The sequence below is a fragment of the Somniosus microcephalus genome, chromosome 3 (genome assembly GCF_052327205.1).
Source record: "Somniosus microcephalus isolate GS21.2 chromosome 3, FLI_Smic_1.0, whole genome shotgun sequence".
Classification (NCBI taxonomy): domain Eukaryota; kingdom Metazoa; phylum Chordata; class Chondrichthyes; order Squaliformes; family Somniosidae; genus Somniosus; species Somniosus microcephalus.
Window position 1 is genome coordinate 80738011 of NC_140989.1, and position 17433 is coordinate 80755443.

The following is a 17433-nucleotide window of genomic DNA, read 5'->3' on the forward strand; positions in this document are numbered from 1 at the left end:
CCTCGCATTAAGACACAAAGCCTTCAGGCTTGTTTTTTTATCGCTCTTAAACCTATTAGAATTATTATTTACTGTGGCCATGTTTCATTTAAACCGTTGATTTCTCTGACTGCCACTTTTGTTTTTCTCCTTCCTATCTTTTGCTTTTATCCTTGTTTCCCTTTCCTCTGTCCCCTTGCTCAGGTTCCCAACCCCCTGCCATTTTAGTTTAAACCCTCCCCCAGAGCACTAGCAAACACTCCCCCTAGGACATTGGTCCCAGCCCTGCCCAGGTGCAAACCGTCCGGTTTGAACTGGTCCCACCTCCCCCAGAACCGGTTCCAATGTCCCAGGAATTTGAATCCCTCCCTTTGCACCATTCCTCTAGCCACGTTTTCAGCTGAAATATTCTTTCTATTTCTACTCTGACTAGCACGTGGCACTGGTAGCAATCCTGAGATTACTACCTTTGAGGTCCTATTTTTTAATTTACCTCCTAACTCCCCATATTCCGCTTTTAGGACCTCATCCCGCTTTTTACCTATATCGTTGGTACCTATATGCACCACGACAACTGGCTGTTCACCCTCCCCTTCCAAGATGTTCTGCAGCCGCTCTGAGACGTCCTTGACCCTTGCACCAGGGAGGCAACACACCATCCTGGAGTCTCGTTTGCGGCCGCAGAAACGCCCATCTATTCCCCTTACAATAGAATCCCCTATTACTATAGCTCTACCCCTCTTTTTCCTCCCGTCCTGTGCAGCAGAGCTGCTGCCTTTCTCTGATAAGCCATCCCCCCCAACAGTCCTCAAAGTGGTGTATCTGTTTGAGAGGGGGATGTCCACAGGGGACCCCTGCACTACCTGCCTGTGCCTAGTACTCTGTTGGTCACCCTTTCCCTTTCTGCCTGTCCAACCTTTGCCTGCGGTGTGACCAACTGATCAAACGTGATGTCCACGACGTCCTCAGCCTCGCGAATGGTCCAGTATGTATCCAATCGCAGCTCCAGCACCGCAATGTGGTCTGCCAGTAGCTGCAGCTGGACACACTTCCTGCATACGTAGTTGTCAGGGACACAGGAAGTGTCCCTGAGTTCCCACATAGCGCAGGAGGAGCATACCACAGCACCGGGCTGTCCTGCCATGACTTACCCTTTAATTAATTGCAATTAAATTAAATCAAATCAATCCCACCAATTACACTACAGTTAGATGGTATATTTGAGGGCCCTGGTTTACAAACAGTTCCCGCTACACCACAGAGACTTTAGAAACTATAAACCACAGAGTTAAAGTTTAAAAAAGAGAGAAATATTCACCAACCAATCACTTACCTGCTTTCTGGTGACATCACACTTCGGTTATTTTTTACTTCTGTCCTTCCCTCTGAGTTTGGAGATTGGTAAGCCTACCTGGTCTCTTGGAGCCTTTTATACTCACTCCGCCGCTCCGAGATTCCCACCGCCGCTCGCGCTGCTCTGAGGCCTACCTGGTCTCTTGGAGCCTTTTATACTCACTCCGCCGCTCCGAGATTCCCGCCGCTGCTCGCGCCGCTCTGAGGCCTACTTGGTCTCTTGGAGCCTTTTATACTCACTCCGCCGCTCCGAGATTCCTGCCACTGTTCGCGCCGCTCTGAGGCCTACCTGGTCTCTTGGAGCCTTTTATACTCACTCCGCCGCTCCGAGATTCCCGCCGCCGCTCGCGCCGCTCTGACATACTCAAAGACTCAGCATTCATAACTTTCTGGGGCAGAGAATTCCAAAGATTCACAACCCTCTGAGTGAAGAAATTCCTCCTCATCTCAATCTTAAATGGCCTACCCCTTATCCTGAGACTATGCCACCTCGTTCTAGACACTCCAGCCAGGGGAAACAACCTCTCAGCATCTACCTGTCAATCCCCTTCTGAATCTTGTATGTTTCAATGAGATCACCTCTCATTCTTCTAAACTCCAGAGAGTATAGGCCCATTCTACACAATCTCTCATCATAGGACAGCCCTCTCATCCCAGGAACCAATCTAGTGAACCTTCGTTGCACCGCCTCCAAGGCAAGTATATCCTTCCTTAGATAAGGAAACCAGAACTGTGCACAGTACTCCAGGTGTGGTCTCACCAAGGCCCTATACAATTGTAGCAAGACTTCCTTATTCTTATACTCCAATTCCCTTGCAGTAAAGGCCAACATGCCATTTGCCTTCCTTATTGCTTGCTGTACCTGCATGCTAGCTTTCTGTGTTTCTTGCATGAGGACACCCAAATCTCTCTGAACACCAACATTTGAAAGTTTCTCACCATTTAAAAAAATTCTGTTTTTCTATTCTTGCTACCAAAGTGAATAACATCACAATTCCCTACATTAGAAATATAGGAGCAGGATTAGGCCATTCGGCCCTTCGAGCCTGTTCCACCATTCAATATGATGGAACGAGAGGGTTCGAGTACAGGAACAAGGATGTCTTGCTGCAGTTGTACAGGGCCTTGGTGAGACCACATCTGAGTATTGTGTGCAGTTTTGGTCGCCTTATCTGAGGAAGGATGTTCTTGCCATGGAGGAAGTGCAGCGAAGATTCACCAGGCTGATACCTGGGATGGCAGGAATGATGTATGAGGAGAGACTGGGTCGATTGGGCTTATACTCACTGGAGTTTAGAAGAATGAGAGGGGATCTCATTGAAACTTATACAATTCTAACAGGACTAGACAGACTAGATGCAGGAAGGATGTTCTCGATGGCCGGGGAGTCCAGAACCAGGGGTCACAGTCTAAGGATAAGGGGTAAGCCATTTAGGACAGAGATGAGGAGGAATTTCTTCATCCAGAGAGTGGTGAACCTGTGGAATTCTCTACCACAGAAGGCAGTAGAAGCCAATTCATTAAATATATTCAAGAAGGAGTTAGATATATTTCTTAAGGCTAAAGGGATTAAGGGATATGGAGAGAAGGCAGGGACAGGATACTGAATTTGGATGGTCGGCCATGGTCTCGTTGGGTGGCGGAGCGGGCTCAGGGGGCCGAATGGCCTACTACTGCTGCTATCTTCTATGTTTATCATGGTTGATCCTCTATCACAATACCATATTCCCGCTCTCTCCCCATACCCCTTGATGCCTTTTGTGTCTAGAAATCTATCTATCTTCTTCTTAAATATATTTAGTAACTTGGCCTCCACAGCCTTCTGTGGTAGAGAATTCCACAGGTTCACCACCCTCTGAGTGAAGAAATTTCTCCTCATCTCAGTCCTAATTGTCCTACCCTGTGTCATAAGACTGTGACCCTGCGTTCTAGACCCCCCAGCCAGGGGAAACATCCTCCCTGCATCCAGTCTGTCTAGCCCGGTCAGAATTTTATACGCTTCAATGAGATCCCCTCTCATTCTTATAAACTCTAGTGAATACAGGCTTAGTCGACCCAATCTCTCCTCGTACGAAAGTCCTGCCATCCCAGGAATCAGTCTGGTGAACCTTTGCTGCACTCCCTCGATGGCATGTATACCCTTTCTTAGGTAAGGACACCAAAACTGCACACAATACTCCAGGTGTGGTCTCACCAAGGCCCTGTATAACTGTAGTAAGACATCCTTGCTCCTGTACTCTCATCCTCTTGCAATGAAGGCCAACATGCCATTTGCCTCCCTAACTGTTTGCTGCACCTGCATGTTTGCTTTCAGTGACTGGTGTACAAGGACACCCAGGTCCCTCTGTACATCAACATTTCCCAATCTATCACCATTTAAATGATACTCTGCCTTTCTGTTTTTCCTACCGAAATGGATAACTTCACATTTATCCACGTTATACTGCATCTGCCATGTATTTGCCCACTCGCTCAACTTGTCTAAATCGCCTTGAAGCCTCTTTGCATCCTTCTCACAACTCACAATCCCACCTAGTTTTGTGTCGTCAGGAAACTTGGAAATATTACATTTGGTTTCCTCATCCAAATCATTGGTATATATTGTGAATAGCTGGGGCCCAAGCACTGATCTCTGCGGTACCCCACTAGTCACCGCCTGCCACCCTGAAAAAGACCCATTTATTCCTACTCTTGTTTCCTGTCTGTTAACCAATTTTCAATCCATGCCAGTATATTACCCCCAATTCCATGTGCTTTAATTTTGCACACTAACCTCTTATGTGGGACTTTATCAAAGGTCTTCTGAAAATCCAAATACACCACATCCACTGGTTCTCCCTTATCTATTCTACCAGCTACATCCTCAAAAAACTCCAGTAGGTTTGTCAAACATAAATCCATGTTGACTTTGTCTAATCCCATTGATATTTTCTAAGTGTCCTGTTATCACATCCTTTATACTAGACTCTAGCATTTTCCCTACTACTGATGTTAGGCTAACCGGTCTGTAGTTCCCTGTTTTCTCTCCCTCCTTTTTTAAATAGTGGGTTTACATTTGCCATCCTCCAATCTGCAGGAACTGTTCCATAATCTATAGAATTTTGGAAGATGACAACCAATGCATCCACTATTTCCATGGCTACCTCTTTTAGTACTCTGGGATGCAGATTATCAGGCCCTGGGGATTTATCGGCTTTCAGTCCCATTAATTTCTCCAGCACTTTTTTTACTAATACCAATTTCCTTTAATTCCTCCTTCTCACTAGACCCTTGGTTCCCTAGCATTTCTGGGAAGTTATTTGTGTCCTCTTCCGTGAAGACAGAACCAAAGTATTTGTTTAATTGCTCAGCCATTTCCATGTTCCCCATTATAAACTCTCCTGTTTCTGACTGTAAGGGACCTACATTTGTCTTCACTAATCTTTTTCTTTTTACATACTTGTAGAAGCTTTTACAATCTGCTTTTATGTTCCTTGCAAGTTTACTCTCCTAGTCTATTTTTCCCCTCTTAGGGGGAAAAATTCAGTTGGTAGCGCCACCTGTTGGCGCCTTAAGAGGGCGCTAAGTGGGGCGCAAACCAACTAGCGCCCAGGCGCGACGATATCTGCACGTCTCGCAAAATTGACCGGACATTTTGCGGCGGCACTAAACAATACCGCCCAATTTCCTGCGCACGCAGATCTTGACATCATTCAAGAGTGCAACGCCCTTGGGGCGCCCCGGACCGGAAATTGAGTGGCGCCCCCCTCCTTTCCGCCTGGCGCTACCAATGACATGTTGACTGAAACGCATCCCAGTCGCTGTGGGGCTGGGGGGGGCGCTATTTAAAGGGGGCCTCTTCTTGGCTTTTGTGTGGTAGCCATTTTTGCACCACTCATTCTGAGAGAGAGAGATTTGGAGAGAGACAAAGAGAGAAAGAGAGACTTCTGCATTGAGTCAACGCTGTCTGAGGTAGTTTTGGCTTCTGACCATAACTTTGCAGGTACTTGCTTTTTGACCTTCATAACTTTGATTGCCCAGATACTATGGGGGCTGCAATGGATGGGAACGTCGTCCTTCTCCATCACATTCAGAGGGCACAGAGATGCAGAGAAAGAGTGGCAATCATGACCAGATGGAGGAGGGCCAACAGGCCTCTGTACAGGAGACCTTACCCTCCCAGGGTTTTTCGCCAACAGTTCTCCTACATTAATATGTCTGAGGAGCACTGTTTGCAAAGGCTGCGATTCAGCAAGGGGGTGGTCACTGAGCTCTGCCACCTGCTTCAGCCAGATCTGCAGCCTCAACTGAGGAGCAGGACGTCTCTGTCAGTGGCAGTGAAGCTAACAGTGGCTTTCAACTTTTATGCCACCGGCTCATTTCAATCAGCTACTGGGGACATCGCCAATATCTCCCAGTTCGCGGTGCATTGCTGCATCCGTCAGGTAACAAATGCCCTCTTTAAAAGGAAACAAGAGTACATCTCTTTCCCCATGACCTCGGACAAGCAGCAAGAACGTGCAACGGGCTTTGCTAGGATAGCGGGCTTCCTCATGGTGCAGGGCGCCATTGACTGCAAGCATGTGGCTTTGCGGGCGCCGCAAGAGAATGCCGAGGATTTCCGCAACCAAAAGGGCTTCCATTCCTTAAATGTCCAGTTGGTCTGTGACCACAGACAGCTGATACTCGCCGTCAATGCCCACTTTCCAGGCAGCAGCCACGATGCCTTCATCCTGCGCCAAACTTCTGTGGCAGACCTTTTCCAGGCACCGCATCATCCAGGAGGTTGGCTTCTTGGGGACAAGGGATATCCTCTGTGCACCTGGCTGATGACACCGCTCCGTATGCCCAGCACCCCTGCTGAGCTGCGATACAACGAGAGCCATCAAGCTACCAGGAACATCGTTGAGCACACAATCGGCGTGTTCAAGCAACGGTTCCGCTGTCTGGACCATTCTGGAGGAGCCCTGCAGTACTCGCCTGAGCGAGTTTCCCACTTCGTTGTTGTGTGCTGCATGCTGCATAACCTTGCAATCCTCAGGACCCAGCCAATGGAGCACCACCAGAGGAGGAAGATGAGGAGGATGATCATCAGCAGCACTAAGGCGGGAGGGAGGCACAAAGTGGAAGGGCCGTCCGTCAAAGGCTCATAGCAAGTCGCTTCTAGGCCCCCTCTGAAGAAATGGCTTCTGCCATTCAAACAACCTGAATGAAAGCATCCTGCAACCCCTAAGCCGGTCAAGGCAACAATGCGTGCAAAGACCAAACATGTACATTTTGAATACAGACACTTCTTTATTTCACAAACTCTGTGTGTCTCATTTCCGCATGACAAAGTAATAGAAAGAAACACAAAAAAGAGCAGTCATTCACATAACTGGCTCTCACAACCTGGAGACAATGTCCAAAACAGTGACAAAAATTTGACCACGAACCTCGGCCTTCAATAAAACAATGAAAAACATTTTGCCACACCACCTACTTTTTGCCTTTCGAGGGTGATCTGCTTCCCTTCTGAAATTACCCCCTTCCCACCCTGCAGCTCCTCCATAATGGGACCCCAGTGGCTGGAGCAAGGCTGGGGGAAGGCTGCTGAGTGTCAGAAACTGAGACTGCAGATGCCCTTGAGGGATGGCCTGGATCAGCTCTGGGCCTGGAGGGCCCGGCTGCTGACTGCACCAACTCTGCATGGGCAGCAGCAGTCTGTCCTACAGGTGGTGGCAACTGCAGTGGAGAAGTGCCAGTGGTGGCAGCAGGAATGCTGTCATTTTGAGAGACAACTCCCTGCTCGACCGACACACTGGCACTCCCACGGGGCAGCACTTTAGCATCCGGAGCAATCTGATGGAGCACAGATTGCTGGCCTGCTGCGGCGCGGTGAGAGCCCCGGGGAAATGTGCCCGATCCAGCGAGGGTGGCAGCAGTCAGTGCTCACGTGGCCTCAGTCTGCATCTGCATGAGACCAGCCACTGACTGCATTGCAGCACTGAGCATTTGCTTGGCAGCCGCCTGTGCTACAACTGTCTTGTTTTGCACACTTTTGTACAAAAATAATAAATTGCAGGACAACGGAGTATTACAGTTTAACTCTTTTATTAAGCATTAGGTCTGTGATCTTAATCATAGCAGCACCAGTGGGGGAAAGCCTGGCATTAGGACCCCTAGCCTGGGTCTTCAAAACAATAGTAGTCCTTACAGATGCCTGCAAGCCAATGACAACTCAGCATGTGATCACATGTGAATATAATAGGTATTCCTTACAGATGCCTGCGGGCCAATGATAATTCAATATGCAAATGTTATATCCCCTTTTAAAAGAAAAATGTTATGCATTACTTTTAAACCTTCTACGTAATGTTCTCGGTAGCATAAACATATAAGTAAACTCAGCAGTTAACTAGCACTGAAAACATCTCAACGTTTCAATAACGATGTACAGTTTTTTTTAGGGCAGCAATCCGCCTACATCCTTTGACAGTTCACAAGTCAAGGATAACTCTAGGCTTGACCTCTCGTCCCGACCTTGTGTGGTATGAAACTGAGCATGCTCCTGAATCGGTCAACAATTCGGGTTCAGGTAAGTATGATGTGTTTTGTGTATTGCTCTGTTCATCACACTCTGTTGAACTGATCCTCTCATCGGAATGACGGTGTTGTTCCTTGGTGTTCAGGAGGTGCCTGCGATTGCGGCGGTACACCTGTCCTTCTGGGGTGCGGACGTGATACGATCGCTCAGTGTCAGCTGGCTGGATGACAACTGCTGGCTTCCAGTAGTCATGCTCCTGGATTCTGATGGATTCTCCATTGTGCAGCGGCGGCAGTAGTCTAGCTGACCTGTCATAGTATCTCTTTTGGTGTTGCTGTCTCTGTACACGTTTTGCATGCACTTGCTTGCAGCTGACGCCCTCTGGCTGCAGCCGCTGGTTGGTGCTTGGAAGGATTGAGCAAAGTCTGCGGCTCATCAACAGCTGTGCTGGTGACTTGAAGTTGTCAACCAGAGTGTTGCGGTACTCAAGGAGACTGATGTAGGGGTCTCTTTTGTCCGCTTTGGCTTTTTCCATGAGTGTTTTTGCAATCTGGACAGTTTTTTCAGCAAGGCCATTACTTTGAGGGTAATGTGGGCTTGATGTGACATGTGTGAAATCCCATGCCTTGGCAAACGAATCAAACTCTTTTGATTTGTATTGGGGTCCATTGTCTGAGACTAAAGTCTCTACCATGCCATGCCTGGCAAAGGCTGCCTTTAGCTTGTGGATCACAGCTGCAGATGTGGTGCTGTGAAGCTTGTCCAGTTCAAAAAATCTGCTGTAGTAATCAACAGTCACTATGTAGTCCTCGTTGTTCCATGAAACAGATCCATTGCCGCGACCTGCCAGGGCCTGTCTGGGATACGGTGAGGTATCATGGGCTCTTTGACATTTGATGGGCGGCGTTCTAGACAAATGGAACATTTTCCGACAATGTCCTCAATGTGTTTGCACATTCTGGGCCAAAACATAATGTCACGTGCTCTTTGTTTGCATTTTTCCATGCCCATATGCCCAGCATGAATTTTTGTCAACATCTCTTCTCTGAGACTGGTAGGAATGATGATTTTCTCCCCTTTTGAAGGCGATTCTGTTGATTTGTGACAGTTTGTCTCTGTGGTTCCAGAATTCAGATATGCTCTGAGGGCATTTCCTCCTTTCCTCAGGCCATCCTTCATGTATGACTTTGCTCAGCAGTGTGAGTTGTGTATCTTTCTCTGTTCCTGCTCGGATCTCCTTCAGTTTTGAGTCACTCACCGGTAAGCTGTTGTGCACCTGCACATCCATGCCTTCACTGAGGCTGCTGTCCTGGTAGCTAAGAGACTTTCTGGAGAGCGTGTCTGCGACAGGAATGTCTTTGCCTGGATGGTGAATGATTGTGAAGTCGTACTTCTGTAGCCTTGGTGGGGCTGCAGCTAGTGGTTTCCTCATGATTGACTCGAGGGGCTTGTGGTCGGATTCCACATTGACTTGTCGGCCATAGACGTACTGGTGGAAACGCTTACATCCAAACAGAATTGCATATAGCTCTTTCTCGATTTGAGCATAGTTGATTTCACTGTCTGTGAGAGATCCGGAAGCGTAGCCGATGGGCTTTCCTTCTTGTAGTAATACTGCGCCTAGTCCATACTTTGACGCAGCCACTTGTAGTCTGAGCTCTTTGTTGGGGTCGAAGTAGGCAAGAACTGGTCCTGGTTCTCTGGTGATTAGGTCTTTCATTTTCTGAAATGCTGTGTCATGTTGTTTGTTCCACAGGAACTCATTGGATTGTTTGAGCAACTGATGCATGGGTGCGTTGATTTCAGAGAGGCTCGGAGCAAATTTGGCTAAGTAGTTAACCATGCCTAGTACTGTCTCTAGCTCTGCGCGGTTCTTCGGCGGCTCCATCTTCTTGATGGCGGAGATTTTCTCTGGATCTGGCTTAATGCCATCAGTTGAGAGGCGATGCCCGAAATAACTGATCTCGGTGGATCCGATTGTGCTTTTCTCGGGGTTGAGCTGGATACCTTTCTCCCATGATCTTTGTAGCATCGCACTGAGGTTCCTGTCATGTTCCTTTCTATTCCTGCCATAGATGAGGATGTCGTCTACGATTGCGACTACTCCGTTGAGGCCTTCATAGGTTTTGTCGATCTTCCGCTGGAATTCATCCTGAGCTGAGATAAGACCAAATGGTAAACGCAGAAATCGGTAGCATCCAAATGGTGTGTTGAACGTTGTTAGCTTAGATGACTTTTCTGTGAGCTTGATAGTCCAGTATCCTGATTGTGCGTCCATTACACTGAAGTAACGTGCTCCCACTAGCTTGGGTGTGATGTCATCTAGCGTTGGTAGAGGGTAGTGAGGGCATTTGATAGCCTTATTCAAATCTCTGGGGTCGGGACAAACTCTGAACTTGCCTGTACGTGGTTTCTCAACCACTACTAACGCGTTGACCCACTCTGTCGGTTCTGTTTCCTACACGATGATTTCTGTATTCTCCATGCTCTGCAGCTCCTCCTTCAGGCGACTATGTAGAGCAAGGGGTATCCTTCTCGATGGGCAAACCACAGGGGTTGCTGCTGGGTCAAGGTGAATAGTGCATTCACCTGGGAATAGTCCAATTCCTTTGAAAACGTCAGCAAACTCCTCCATGACTGTCTGCTTCTCAACTGGTGCTGTCAATGATAGCACTAGCTTGACGAGGTCCATGTTTAAACATGCCTTTAGACCTAGCACTGGAGGTGCTCGAGTGTCAACAATGTAAAAGTCCAACATAATGTCGTTTTTTTTGTACTTGCATCTCCTCACGCATGTGCCTTTTACAATGAGCTGCTCACCCCCATAGCTGGTCAGTCTGCGTGAGGTGGGCTGTAGCTCACACTCCTCCTTCAAGCTGTGATACTCAGCGGAATTACATTAACCTGAGCTCCAGTGTCTAGTTTAAACCTAAGCTCTGTGCCCTGTTTTCCTATCTCAATATCTGCAAAGGCTTGCTCAGTCTCTAAAATCTGTTTTTTCTGTGACACAGAATCAATAAACAGTTCCTGTGCATTTGGCTATCTGGCATTTGGCTGTCACTCACTGTGCACTGCTTCTCCAAAATCAGTCCTGCAAACTTTAGCAAAGTGGTTCCATTTACCACATTTAGCACATTGCCTTCCTTTGGCAGGGCAATGCTCCTTTTCCCCATGCACCTTGTTTCCACAATATCCACAGTTTTTGAAGCATTTTATCTCTGTGTCGCTCATTTTTAGAACTCTTTCTGTTCTGAAACACGCTGTCTGGGCGGTGTTCTTTGGTGTATGTCTATTAACTGCGTGCACTGTCTGTTCACGCGAGCTGCTCATGGCGCCAGTTATGGTTTTCAACTGTGCTTGGGCTAACTCGTGCGATCTAGCTATGTCCATAGCTTTGTCCAGCGTTAGCCCGGACCCAACATTGAAAAGTTTCTCTCTCACTTTTTAGCTGAATGTATTCCAAACATGATGTGGTCTCTGACAATCTCATCTTTATCTGCATATTCATAGTCTTTTACCAGCAGTTTTAACTCAAGTCACGAACTGTTCAAATGACTCACTAGCTCCTTGTACTTTCTCCTGAAACTTGTACCTAGCGAATATCGTATTTGTCTTGGGCATCACATATGATTCAAAATGGTCAAAATAACTTTCCAGTACCTTTGCTTCATCCGCGGTGAGAGACCATGTGTTAAAAATGTCTCTCCCTTTTTCTCCGATCCACAGGAGTAGGTAGCTGCATCTTTCTTCCTCCCCTTTGCTTTTCAGCGGACCCGAGCACATCAACTCCACGTGTTGCTTGAACTTGCGCCATTCTACAAGTAAGTTCAACGATCCCCAATCCATTCAAGGGAAGGGAGCTCCAACGATGTCCATTTCAAATCCCACTTCTGACACCATGTCTTGTTTTGCATACTTTGTACAAAAATAATAAATTGCAGGACAAGAGTATTACAGTTTAACTCTTTTATTAAGCAGTAGGTCTGTGATCTTAATCATAGCAGCACCAGTGGGGGGAAAGCCTGGCATTAGGACCCCTAGCCTGGTCTTCAAAACAATAGTAGTCCTTACAGATGCCTGCAGGCCAATGACAACTCAGCATGTGATCACATGTGAATATAATAGGTATTCCTTACAGATGCCTGCGGGCCAATGATAATTCAATATGCAAATGTTACAACAACGAAGTGCTCGACACTCCTTGCCAGTGATTCAATGGATTCGGGCAACCTTACTACTCCAGCCATGAGCTCAGTGTGCCTTTGCTCCGCCTGGGCGCTCATTTCAGCGAGGACCCGCTCCTCGTCTGCATCCAGTGCAGCAGGACTCGAGGCCATACACTCCCTCCGGGGAGAAGACCCCCGAGCTTCCTTACCCCCATCGTGTTGCTGCAGCCCGCTGTGTCCTGGAGCTTCACCCTCATCAGACCATTCCCCCCTGCTCCCCTCCAGGGAAGGCGTGTCTGTAGTATGGGCATGGGCTGCCTCAGTTGAGGGTGGCGCTGATGGTCCGGCTTCCTCTTCCTCGCCTTCAGCTTCACTCGCACTGGCAGCTTGAGGGCCCGTCTCCTCACCTGGTGAATCACCATCTGAAAGCAGGGAGGTACAAGAGTGGCTTTAGCGTGAGGACAGGGTGGCAGCAAGGGAGGCATGATCTTGCCTGATGTGCCTCCCATAGTTGAATAGCCCTTACTGAATGCAAAGTGTGGAATGTGCATATGTGTTTGATGAAAGGGCCAGCGATTTAGTGATTTGGATTGAACGTGTCAAAGGCTGCTGTTGTGAGGAACAAGTGGAAGGAGAGAGGACAAAAAGGTGACGACCTTACCATTGCTGTCCAGAACGGGGTCAGCGCCTCCAGTGGCGACGGGACCAATCACCCGGCTTGCCACAATCCTGTGGACGCGCTCCTCAAGATCGCTGAGGGGTTGAAGTTGAGGCCGCCCTCCACCGGTCCGTTGCTGCTGTCTCCTATTATGAGACAGCTTGGCCTGCAAGAAAAAGGATGGCGTCTGAGTAAATATACAGCCATGGGCTTGCCTGATGTGCCTTCTATAGTTGAATAGCCCTTACTGTATGCAAAGTGTGGAATGTGCGTGTGTGTTTGATGAAAGGGCCATAGGTGTTGGATGAGTGTTGGGCATTGGGGCTTTCAAGACCCTCTGGCCATAAAGTGAGGTTGAGATGGAGGGATGAAGAGGTTTTGAAAAAAAAGGCACTCGCCCTGACAACCCGAGTGAGGTCGTTGAACTTTTTCCTACATTGCACATGGGTCCTAGGCACCATGCTGCTTGAGGAAACGCTTTGAGCCACCTCCCTCCACACTCTTCTGTACTCGCGTGGCAAAGGCCTCCTGCCACTCTTTGGGTACAGAATGGATCTTCTGCGCTCCACCCCGCGAACCAGAACCTCCAAAGCCTGCTCGCAGAAGCGCTGTGCTCGCTCCCTGGCCCTTTCCATAGTGTCTGGCTGCTAGATTTAGCCACAGGTTTGCCCAGGCTGAGAGTCAAGGCTCCAGTGAGCAGGGTGTGGCTGCAGAGCAAGATCAACCCCTTTAAGAACTGACCGGCGCTAGTGTGTCTGTGTTCAATCGCTAACTGACAGCACCTGCGCTGCGCCCGCCCTCTGAGGTAGTGCCTCGCTCCTCGGGCTTAGTGCCTTAAGAGAGTTGTGTAGCGCCTGATTTAGCGTTCCAATCACCTCCAGGGGCGATAAAAGCCAAGTTTGCAGTCGGGAGGCGATAATTAGCGCCAGGTGCTAATCTTTGCGCCCGGCCGATAATTGCGCCCCAAATGGGGTGATACCGAATTTCTCCCCCTTAATCTCTTGGTCCTTTTTTGCTGAACTCTAAACTGCTCCCAATCCTCAGGCTTGCTACTTTTTCTGGCAACTTTATATGACTCCTCTTTGGATCTAATACTATCCTTAATTTATTTTGTTAGCCATGGTTGGGCCACTTTTCTTTTTGTGTTTTTGCACCAGAAAGGAATGTAACTGTTGCAATTCATGCATTCATTCCTTAAATGTTAGCCATTGCCTATCTACCATCATACCTTTTAATGAAGCCCCCCAATCTATCACAGCCAACTCACTCCTCATACCTTCGTAGTTTCCTTTGTTTAGATTTAGGACCCTAGATTCTGATTGGACTTCTTCACTTTCCATTTTAATGAAGAATTCTATCATGTTATGGTCACTCCTCCCTAAAAGACCCCACACAACAAGATTATTAATTAACCACTTCTCATTGCACAATACCCAATCTAGGATAGCCTGTTCCCTAGTTGGCTCCTCAACGTACTGGTCTAAAAAACATTATACTCCATCTGCTGCCTTACTGCCCACTCACTTAGTCTATCTATAACCCTTTGCAGACTCTTTGTGTTCTCCTCACAGTTTACTGTCCCACCTAGCTTTGTATCATCAGCAAATTGGATACATTACACTCAGTCCCTTCATCTAGGTCATTAATATAGATTGTAAATAGCTGAGGCCCCAACACTGATCCTTGTGGCACCCCACTAGTTACAGCCCTGCCAACCTGAAAAAGATCCGTTTATCCCTACTCTCTGTTTTCTGTCCGTTAACCAATCCTCTATCCATGCTACTATATTACCCCCAACCCCATGAGCCCTAATATTGTGTAATAATCTTTTATGTGGCACCTTATCGAATGCCTTTTGGAAATCCAAATATACTACATCCACTGGTTCCCCTTTATCTACCCTGCTAGTTACATCCTCAAATTTGTCAAACATGATTTCCCTTTCATAAAACCATGTTGACTCTGCCTAATCATGTTACGATTTTCTAAGTGACTTGATACCACTTCCGCAACAATGGATTCCAGCATTTTCCCCGACGACTGATGTCAGGCTAACTGGCTTGTAGTTCCCTGTTTTATCTCTCCCTCCTTTCTTGAATAGCATTGTTACATTTGTGACCTACCAATCTGCTGGAACCTCTTCAGAATCTAGGGAATTTTGGAAGATCAAAACCAATGCATCCACTATCTGTTCAGCCACCTCTTTTAGAACCCTAGGATGTAGGCTGTCAGGTCCAGGGGATTTGTCGGCTTTTAGTCCCATTAGTTTCGCTGGTATTTTTTCTCTACTTATATTCATTATGTTAAGTTCCTCACCCTCATTAGACCCTTGGTTTCCCATCATTTTTGGTATGCTTTTTGTGTCTTCTACTGTGAAGACAGATACAAAATATTTGTTTAATGTTTCTGCCATTTCCTTATTCCCCATAATAATTTCTCCTGTCTCAGCCTCTAAGGGACCAATGTTTACTTTTGCTACTCTTTTCCTTTTTACATACTTGTAGAAACACTTACAATATGCTTTTATATTTCTTGCTAGTTTTCTCTCCTATTTTTTCCCCTTTTTATTAATTTTTTTGGTCAACCTTTGCTGGTTTCTGAAACTCTCCCAATCCCCAGGTTTACTATTATTCTTTGCAACATTATAAGCTGCTTCTTTCAATCTAATGCTATCCTTAACTTCTTTAGTTAGCCACGGTTGGATCACTTTTCCCGTGGAGTTTTTGTTTCTCAATGGAATGTATTTTTGTTGAGATTTATGAAATATTTCTTTAAATGCTAGCCACTGCTTATCTACCACCATACCTTTTTAATCTATTTTTTCAATCTACCTTAACCAACTCACCCCTCATACCTATGTAATTGGCTTTATTTAAGTTTAAGAGTCTAGTTTCAGACTTAGGCAAGTCACTATCAAAATTAATGTAAAATTCTATCATATTATGATCACTTTGCCCCAGAGCATCCTTTACCATGAGATTGCTAATTAATCCTGTCTCATTACACAATACAAGATCTAAAATAGCCTGTTCCCTGGTTGGTTCCATGACATATTGTTCTAGAAAACTGTCCCGAATGCATTCCATGAACTCATCCTCCAGACTACCTTTGCCAATTTGACTTGTCCAGTCTATATGAAGATTAAAGTTCCCCAAGATTATTGAATTACCTTTGTTGAAAGCTCCTACTATCTCAGGGCTTTCATTCATAGCCAGCATGCCTATTGGGAGACCTAAAATTCAGTGGTGTGTTCTCTCATTTTCTTGCTCTCTAGTAAAGAGAAGTCAAGACAACACTATTGGGAAACTAAGTTACTCTAGTATCCAAGGAGCAAGTGAACAGACTTTAGCAAAATAGAACTGTTGATGTTATGGGTGTTTTTACTTTTTCTCTTCCATTGGGGAAGTGACTAGCCTCCACTTGGCAACTACCTATTGTGATATGATTGACATTGGGAGCTCACTGTTTGGAAATCACAAATGGAAATCGTATCCATCACTCTGGTGTAGTATGCTTGAGCACAACTGAGTGTGACCCTCCAGTAAGACATTACTCAATTGAAGAATAGAACAATGTTGACATAATTTGTACTTTGGATGCCTGCTTTTTAGCAATTCAAATAATGCTCATTTTACTTGTTCTCTTTAGAACTTTTTAAAAGTCCTTCGTGCTGGATGGAAATACTTTGTACTCGGCGTTCAAGAATTTGCAAACAATTATACAATGCCATACGCAGCTTCTTTCACCGTGATTGCTGAAATGCGCTGAAGGACTGACTGAACATTGAGGGATTTCATACTTTATATTGTGTTTCTATTTTAATGATGCAAAATATTGAATCTGATGTTTGTAACTTTGAATTTTCAGCAATTTTTAAAATACATATTAATTTGTGCTCAACATGAAACTGTACAGTTATTAAGATGTTTAATGATTGTTCTTGCACAAGGTAAACCCAACGGCTATGATAGATTCTGGTATTATAAATCTCTAACACGTGCATTACCTTCTTAATAAGGATAATTGATAAAACTAAGGCAAATACATGGCTTTTGTTCATAATTGCTACTGCCAGTGTATTATAGGCTTGTGTTGTCATGAATTATCTTCATGAATATTCATTAGATGGAACCCTGTTCTCATTCTTATTGCTATTAAATTACAGATTTTATATATTAATAGTTTCTTTGTGAGTCATAATTTATTTAGAGCCTTTAATTTCTTTCCATTGTAGTCTGAAACAAGAGGTGTGAAGAACCTATACCTTTATTGTGGTTTTATTGCAATGCAATTGCAATCCTGAATGCCACCTCAATGTAAGGCAGAGATTTTCAAACTTTTCTGTACATGGACCTCCTGCAAATACTGACAGAATCCCAGGGGTTCTTTGCCCTGTTTTTTCTAAAAGACAGGGTCAGCCACTCAAAGAAAAACAGTGCTATAATTGGAAAAACTGAAATAACATGGTAGTAAGTCAACAAATACACAAAAAAAGAGAGGGAAATGTATCATGCAGTGTTCTTGGACAATGTACACTCTGTCTGCTGGGCAGAAATCTGATGATCTTATAGACCCCAACTTGAAAACCCATGAAATAAAGAACCAATTTTATTTAATCATCTAATGTCTTCGATGAGCCAACATAAGAAACATTCCTACAGAAGCAAAATACTGTGGATGCTGGAAATCTGAAATAAAAACAGAAAATGCTGGAAATACTCAGCCGGTCAGGCAGCATCCGTGGAGAGAGAAACAGAGTTAACGTTTCAGGT

The 17433-nt window shown here is 45.9% G+C and overlaps 1 protein-coding gene across 1 annotated transcript in view; it reads left to right on the top strand.

Annotated features, from left to right (window-relative positions):
• LOC147121179 (uncharacterized) overlaps nt 1-16840 on the top strand; it is a 44282-nt gene extending 27442 nt beyond the window's left edge. Inside the window, exon 2 of the mRNA XM_085981289.1 lies at nt 16310-16840. Within this exon, the coding sequence (XP_085837415.1) occupies nt 16310-16429 (120 nt within the window). The 3' untranslated portion in view covers nt 16430-16840. The remainder of the gene's footprint in view (nt 1-16309) is intronic.
• Nucleotides 16841-17433: the final 593 nt, after the last annotated feature.